The 7,838-nt window shown below is 38.6% G+C and overlaps 2 protein-coding genes across 7 annotated transcripts; one reads left to right on the forward strand and one right to left on the reverse strand.

The window, feature by feature from the left end:
- Nucleotides 1-4: 4 nt before the first annotated feature.
- On the forward strand, nt 5-1,721 carry LOC117612943 (the record flags this gene model as incomplete). The annotated part of the gene is made up of 3 exons (XM_034341572.1): nt 5-271; nt 357-551; nt 854-1,721. Coding segments are annotated over 3 exons (939 nt in total), but the record flags the coding sequence as incomplete, so codon positions are not given.
- A 1,320-nt stretch (nt 1,722-3,041) lies between these two features.
- On the reverse strand, nt 3,042-7,550 carry LOC117612945. Of its 6 annotated transcripts, none has more exons than XM_034341576.1 (11): nt 7,532-7,550; nt 6,729-6,820; nt 6,152-6,259; nt 5,914-6,030; nt 5,183-5,719; nt 4,733-5,094; nt 4,547-4,646; nt 4,292-4,351; nt 4,037-4,120; nt 3,791-3,907; nt 3,042-3,532 (listed from the first exon to the last, which is right to left on the reverse strand). In XM_034341576.1, exons 2-11 carry the CDS (start codon nt 6,786-6,788, stop codon nt 3,230-3,232), a joined length of 1,848 nt encoding a protein of 615 aa, XP_034197467.1. In that variant the 5' UTR covers nt 6,789-6,820; nt 7,532-7,550; the 3' UTR covers nt 3,042-3,229. The 6 variants fall into 6 exon arrangements, with proteins under 6 accessions (XP_034197467.1, XP_034197466.1, XP_034197465.1 ...); XM_034341575.1 differs by lacking the exon at nt 7,532-7,550 and adding an exon at nt 7,125-7,354; XM_034341574.1 differs by lacking the exon at nt 7,532-7,550 and adding an exon at nt 6,959-7,354.
- Nucleotides 7,551-7,838: the final 288 nt, after the last annotated feature.

Consider the following 7,838-nt stretch of genomic DNA (forward strand, 5'->3'; position numbering starts at 1 on the left):
TGCCAATGTTGGTCTTCCTGATGGCGGTATTCCCCCTCAAGCTAGTCAACAGGCTGCTGTTCCACTTGAGTCGTATGGACTTCCTGATGGTGGTGTCCCACCATCCTCAAGCCAGGTTGCTGTGCAGCAACAGTCTCAGGTTCAATCAACTCAGTTCCCAGTTTCCACTCAACCTCTAGATCTCAGTGCCCTTGGGGTTCCAAATACTGCAGATTCTGGAAAGCCTGCTGTGCAACCTCCTTCTCCACCATCTTCTGTGCGTCCTGGACAGGTAATACATTCAAGTACGTCATGCATAACTATCTAATTCTCCGCCATCTCAATCCATGTTCATTTCATGGCTTTCCTCATAACAGGTACCCCGTGGGGCTGCTGCTTCTGTATGTTTTAAGACTGGAGTTGCTCACCTTGAGCAGAATCAACTTTCAGATGCGTTGTCTTGCTTTGATGAAGCTTTTCTTGCACTGGCTAAGGATCACTCTCGTGGAGCTGATATTAAAGCGCAAGGGACCATCTGTGCTCAATACAAGATAGCAGTTACTCTTCTTGGGGTATTATAATTCTCATTCAAGCTCTCAAATAAAACAGATGGAATGTGTCCTAAATTCTTGAGGCAAAATGTCTTGAGGATTACAATACAACCCTTTACCAATAGATTGACACTCTTGCATACATTTACTGTTTTCTAAGAATAATTATAGTAACACCATGGGACCAAAAGCACCATATGTGGGGTTGGAATGTCATATTTAATATTAGAACTGGTCAGCAAAGATCCCATAACTGATTTGAAATCTTCGGTTTGGAACTAGCGGCATATAACTTTGCTCTAATTGGGGTTTTCATTTTACAGGAAATTGGGCGGCTGCAAAGAGTTCAAGGTCCTAGTGCAATCAGTGCAAAAGATGAGATGGCAAGACTCTCACGCCACCTGGGTTCTTTGCCTCTTCTGGCAAAACACAGGATAAATTGTATCCGAACTGCGATTAAGCGGAACATGGAGGTCCAGAATTATGCTTATTCAAAGCAGATGCTTGAACTCCTGCTGTCCAAAGCACCTCCAAGTAAGCAGGATGAGTTGAGGAGCTTGGTTGATATGTGTGTTCAAAGGGGTCTCTCCAACAAGTCCATTGATCCACTTGAAGATCCTTCCCAGTTCTGTGCCGCCACACTTAGTCGCCTGTCAACGATTGGATATGATGTCTGTGATCTTTGCGGGGCCAAATTTTCTGCTCTCGCAACGCCAGGTTGCATTATATGCGGGATGGGAAGCATAAAGCGATCAGATGCACTCACAGGGCCAGGGCCTGTTCCTTCCCCGTTTGGTTGAGGTTTAAACTTCAGCAACATGCAGCTTACAGGACAACTTTGAGGAAATTAGCCCCAAACATTGTAGAGTACCTTTCACCCCAATGTAGTTGCTGCTGTGGAATATCATTCAGAGGAGGTTTCCCCAAGACAAAGAAGAGATTGTACCACATCCCATTAGGTATATAATGTATCATGCTATTTTCGGATGTTTTGAGTTTGAGTTTGAGTTGTTGTCATGCCCTAATCATTATTTCACCTTTTATGTATTTACCCCCATTTTTTATTGTCATTATATACACCTTGTCATAGGACATCATTGATAATCCCATTTTTGTGATACTATCCTGCTGACTTTGTAAAAACCTGGATGCTATGGAATCAAAATTTTAGTTGATCAGTGTTTTCTACTAGTGCATCGTTGTGGCCGTGTATACCCCGTGAATTTTAGACAGATTACATCACTATTGATTTCGACTTATTTTACTGTGTCAGTGTGTAGCTATATCCATGTTTGTAGGGAGCTATGAGACAGAACATGTCTTATAGGGTTCACGTGAAGCATCCAATGTTTAATGTTCCAACGTATGTTTTAAGTTACCTGACGAGTGACAGCCCACAAATGCAAATGACTAGCAAAATAATAGAAGTTTTCAGAGGTGACAAGCTTTTTTATCATTTTGGTTCTATTTGGTTTGAAAGTAAATAATAGAAGGCTTAGAAGCCCCAAAAGCAGCAAGAGGGGGCCTCTTCTTTTCCTGCATTTCAAAGCAGTTTCGTTGCTTTGCTTTAATATACAGCCTTGCCCAAATGATGTATACTCAGGCTCAGTCGTTTCTAGATTTTTCCTTTAATCAGGGACAAAGTAGATTCCAACTGTTCGCCTTGTCCATGCATTAGACTTCCCAAATGTATCTCATCCTCTCTCTCAAAAACGATTCATCATTTTACCTCGAGCAATCCCCCAACATGCTAATGCAGCCTACGAGTTATGCTACGAACTATCAGTCGTTCGTGCTCACTTGGATAATTATGAATTGTAGATGCTTTGTGAGATCTATTTATATCAATAGATCACAGTCACTCGCTTGTGCATGCTTGAGCGACTTATGCTAGCAATGTATTCTAGATTGCATAATGCTAAAGGATCCGTTAAATTTTGATTTTATGAGCCAAATTCTTTACCCAAACGCCTGTTTCATGTTTCTCAAAGCCCAAAGGGTAAACCCAAAAGCAGTCAACCTAAGAAATCTCTGCCTAGTTAATCCCGTTGTCTTCCTACCTTTCTTTACTTCTTTGGAAGGTGAAATGCGTTGTCGCGCAAGTACTTTTTTGTATGCCTCGATCAAAGTCAGAGCCAAGATGGCCTCATTGTCAGTGGTCATGGTTTGCTAATATCTTGTTGCTCGACACTGCCAAAGAATCCAGGGCCTTCGTCTGCTGGGATAATTTTCACCCACAAATTACATTAGAGATGCAAAAATGATTGTACTGAAGAGGAAGCAAAGAGACACAGGTTGGTGCCAACATGGTCTAGCCCAGTGAATCCACGACATTATAGTTTTTTGTGTGCCCTCTCCTGTCGTTTAGACTATCACTTGTTGGTTATGTGGGATCGTCTAAAATCAAACTAACCTTGTTAGCACCAATTTCTCATCTTCAAATTTTCTAAGCTTGATCATGAATTAATCGATAGTTTCACCTCACTATCTTGAAAGAAAAGGCACATAACATAAAGAATTGCTCTCTTCCCCAAACTTAATTTTAATGAACAAGCACAAAAACCATGTGCTTAGGTTATATGCACTTTCATCTTGTTTACTATATCAATATACAAACCCACCACCAAAACCAATGTTCCACAAAAACTATGCATGCTAAAGAATGGGGCAAAAATAAAATAAATTGAAATAAAAATGTGTCATCGCTGTAAGAGCAGCCTGAAGCTGAAATTGTATGGCATTATTTGCACCAACTGTGAAAAGGGCTCTCTTCCCCTTCTTTCAAGGCTTTTAACAGCCTCATTCCTGAGCTCATTGGGTAGCTGCATGCAAATCCAATCAACCAATGATTCTAAATCCTTTGCAAAGTCAAGCAGATACCAATCCAACAGCTTGGGGATTATCAACTTGTTTGTCCTTGAAATCCCAACAGCTGCCTGTATATAGTCCCTTTTTGCTGCTTCCAACTCTTCTTCAACATGAGCTGCTGAGTAAACTCTCACCTTTGTTTGACAAAAAAATTTCAAATCAGTACCAGCAAATCCGTAGAACATAATACATATATAATTGAAAATTTGGGATATTAGATTGTCATCCTTGGATTTAATGTTTTTTCATGATGACCAAAATAAAGATTCGAACCAGCATTTGGTGTCGAAAAAACAATGTTATCTAAGGATGAAATTCTAACTACCCCTACTGTCAGACTTTGGTTTTGGTTTAATAATTTAGACAACAAGAGAAATTTGAAACTAGCTTACAGCGGGGGAGGACCAGCTTCCGCAAGAAAGTGCAAAGGTTACCAAGGGTTCAGACCACTCCAATCCAAATATGCTGCGAGCTTTCATCTCATCATTCTTTGCAGCTTTTGGACACGTCTGTGTAACACAGAAGAAACAAATGTGAAACTTAATTGGCATGCCATGCACAATAACTCAAGTCACTCAAGAAAACGTCAGTGAACTCTTGCCTAAGAGCATAATCAAGTTTAGGGTGAACATACTTACAAATTTTAAGTGATAAGGCAATCTCAAAATGAAATGCTCAATTGTAATTGCGTTCAGGTAGTGTCCCCCGACATCTATCGTTGCCTGATGCAAAGAGAGCAAAATTCAATATACAAAATGATTTTGTGTGAGTTGACACAAATAACAGAAACAGAACATTACAGAATGGAGTACAAAAATTTCATCTGTAATGTGTGTTCATGTATGCATGCATGCCAATGTGCTCGGCAGACATTAATGATGGATTGATCTTACCTTTTGCATTAGTGCTACAACCATTTCAGGAGTCTCAGGTATGCCATGCTCTAAAAATGCCTGCAACATTATAAAAACTGTTTTGAGAATGTTGAATTTGATTTAGCTATACGAGGTAAAGGCAAAACTCTGATTTTCAAAAATACAATGTCCCAAAGTCTTGGAATTTTTTTATATAAACTTGCAGTTGGGTTGGGACATTCTAATTCTTTGCTCTTTGATTTTCAATTTCTTGATAGAGAGACATCTTATTACCTTCATCATGCAGGAATTATAAGTGTTAATCCAAAATGCAAGCTTCTGCTGATGGTTAAGATCCTCTAGGTTCACAGAGGAAAGCTTTCCAAGTAGAAACCTGGATATTTTCAAAAGGAGAAATTGAATACAATCTCAAGCAGAATTATCAAGAGAAGACCAAGAACAGACAGACTAAAAACTCACTTTAATCTGTGCATCAGAATCAATGCGCTTGTTGTTCTGTTGAGATCAATTGAACCAATATCAATTGATCGGAGATTTTTATAGGGACCAACGTCTATGTTTCTGAATTCTAAGCAAATGCCATAAGGATCTCGAAACCCTGTCTCTCCATTTGCTGCATGAGCAGATAATGTTGATCTAGAAGTCTCCAATTCTTCTACTTTGTCCTTCAAACTGCTCATCCTCACAAAAATGCTAGACAAACACTTCACAATATCCTCGGACACTTTATTAGGAGTGTTATCGGCTTCCGATACCTTATCATCTGAAGAACCAGATGAACTCTCATGTGCTCTTTCCTGGTCTACTAATCTGCAGTCTAGCTGAACAAATTCAAAGGCACAAATAAATAACAACCACAAAATGTCACAAATTGAATCTAAGTGAAAACTTTCAGTGGCATTGGCATACCTCTAACTTCAAAGGGTCCAAACACTTGACCATGGATTCATGTTTGCTGGGAAGCTTTTTCACTGGGGTTACAGCTTTGGTAGTTTTCTTGTCGGGAGATTGCTTATCCCTAGCCGCATTAGAACACATTCGATTTTCTTTTCCTTTCCCATCTTCTGAAAGAGGTGATAAACAATTGGGTTTCCTGGAAATTTGTTTTCCACTGACTTGCCTACTAGAACAATTCCCGGTCGTTCGATCAGAGACAATATCAGTAGACAGTAGCCTTCTGCTAGAAACACTTCGAGAAAGAGAAGGTTGAAGCCTGGAGGCTGATGTTGCTGATATGAACTCATTATGTGACAAAGATTTTGATCTCTGATGTTTAGCGCTTTTAATTGGGGTCTGCTCACTTGAATCATTCAAAGTTTCCACATTCCTCTTGGTGGATAGATAGACAGCTTGCTGATAAAGACCTTGTCTAAAATTAACAACCTGTTCTTCAAGCCGAACAACCTCCTCTTCTAAAACAGCTACTTCAGCCAGAAGTTCTAATGTCTGAAACAAATAGTATCCCAGTTCACATCACTCTATATCACAACAAACTGAAGTACATTCTTCATCAATTTTTAATGTTTGGCAAAGGCTTCATCTGGGGTTTCTCTTCTATTCAATGAGAGAGAGAGAGAGAGAGAGAGAGAGAGAGAGAGAGAGAGAGAGAGAATTAAACAAAAATGGTAAATTGTACTAACATGTGGAGGGAGATAAGGAGGAAGACGGGGTAAAGCTCCTAATGGTCTTGTAAAAGCCCTTTCCAATGCTCTGTGGACATTTTCTTCATGTCTGAGCTTCTTCTTCAGTTTATCAACCTGTAAATTTCGAAGGACACCAATAAGTCAACGAATTATATTCAACAACAACAAAAAAATCCAATTTTTTTACAGAAAAATCTAAACTACTTGATATGTGCAGTAGCAAGTGGAAGAGTACATCTTGTAGTAAGGTCATTTTTCTTTCTCTGTTTGATCTACGCCGATTGATTAACGTTCTCTCTGTACCCATTATTCTGTTCTTCTGAGTCTCCATCTTCTTCTCCCTCTTTGTAAATTCAACATCAAATAACAATGTTATAAACTAAAAAGAGATCATTGTGTCTGACAAAAAAGAAACAAAAACTATTCTTTTCTTGAGAGAAGTTAAAGAAAGAACCCAATTTGGATTTGGATCAAAAGTGCCTCACTTTTCACACTTCCAGTAGGAGATTAACATAATTGGAAAGAATATAGTTTGGAAGTAAAGAATATTTAATGTCCTATACGTATGAAAATAAATGCAAAATGGCATAGTTCATAAATTAAAAGCCTTTCTTTTTCAAGTAAATTTGAAAACCCATTTCATAGTCAAAAATCCATTTTCAAGCTCTAGAAGATAGAACCTTAATCTCCTTTTTTTTTTTCTCTTTTTCTTGAGAAACCAACACACTCATCTCGGAATTTGTAACTGATAAGACCTCTCAGCTTTAAAGAAAGAGCAGGAATTGCAAAAAAGAAAGAAAGAAACAACTCACTTTATCATTATTTAGAGCAGCTTTCATGCTCTGAAGATTAGTGCGTACTCTGCTATTCATCTCTTTTCACTTTGATGCAAATTTAATGCATCCTGAAAAGAAGAACAGAGAACAAATCAATACCATAGTTGTATATGATAATGAGCTCAAGAAAACAAGGCCTTGGAAAAAGAATTTTAAAAAAAAATCAATGGTCAAAGAAGTAAAAAGACGAGACCAAGCCAACCCACCCTTCACAGAGAGAGAGAGAGAGAGAGAGAGAGAGAGATTATTTCATATAGTTTAGAGAGCGGGAAAGTTGAAATGTGGAAGACCCAGAAAGAGAAATGGCTGGCTTTGTTGTTGTTGTTTATATCTCAAACAGAGTGAAGTGAAAGAAAGCAGCAAAAGTCGTACAGGAGCTCAGAAGGAAGCAGAAAACGACGAGGTTTCGAGCTTGAAGCGTCATCCAAGAAAAGCGTAGCAGATGGACAAAGAACCCAACTGTGCAGTGTGTTTCTGCTATTATTATATTGCAATTTGCAAACAACAATCAGGGCCAAGGCCAAGCCAAAGTTTTAATTGCAACAATGTATATATTATTAGCTACTAATTATTATTTGTTCAATCTTTCTTTAAACTAACAAACATGAAAATTAGAGAGAGATAGAGACATGCACTAAAAACACACACCCTCTCTCTCCCACTCCTTCAAAACTTTAGTGCTTCTTCTTCTTCTTCTTGTACTGACTACTTGGTGTGACTGCTCCAACCCAAGTGAGAGAGAGAGAGAGAGAGAGAGAGAGAGAGAGAGAGAGCGTGACCTGGCAAGAGAAACAGGAATGTGATTGAGTGGTGCAAGTTGCAACTTTTAGCCCTTTTGTGTGTGACAACCCAATTCTCTCATTATGAATTAACATGCACACACACAGCACTCACATTCCCTCTTTTGATTCCTTCTACTACTTATCATAATTCAAGACCAACCAATCTTCTTTTTACCTTTTTTTTCTCTTTTATTATTGGGCGTTCCTTTTTGCATCTTCTCTCTTTGGATTCCTTTCTGCACTTAATTCTTTAACATTGTTTTATTTAATTAATTTACGATTTACAACTAATTGTATGAATGAA

Source organism: Prunus dulcis, unplaced genomic scaffold (genome assembly GCF_902201215.1).
Source record: "Prunus dulcis unplaced genomic scaffold, ALMONDv2, whole genome shotgun sequence".
Taxonomy (NCBI): domain Eukaryota; kingdom Viridiplantae; phylum Streptophyta; class Magnoliopsida; order Rosales; family Rosaceae; genus Prunus; species Prunus dulcis.

What these genes read in the sequence shown, in the direction of transcription:
- LOC117612945 (XM_034341576.1), bottom strand. Translation starts at nt 6,788, where the DNA reads ATGAATAGCAGAGTACGCACTAATCTTCAGAGCATGAAAGCTGCTCTA. An exon ending in AAATGACCTTACTACAAGAT is followed by an intron (nt 6,031 to 6,151) that starts GTACTCTTCCAC and finishes CGAAATTTACAG; the next exon opens with GTTGATAAACTGAAGAAGAA. An exon ending in ATAATTCCTGCATGATGAAG is followed by an intron (nt 4,352 to 4,546) that starts GTAATAAGATGT and finishes ATAATGTTGCAG; the next exon opens with GCATTTTTAGAGCATGGCAT.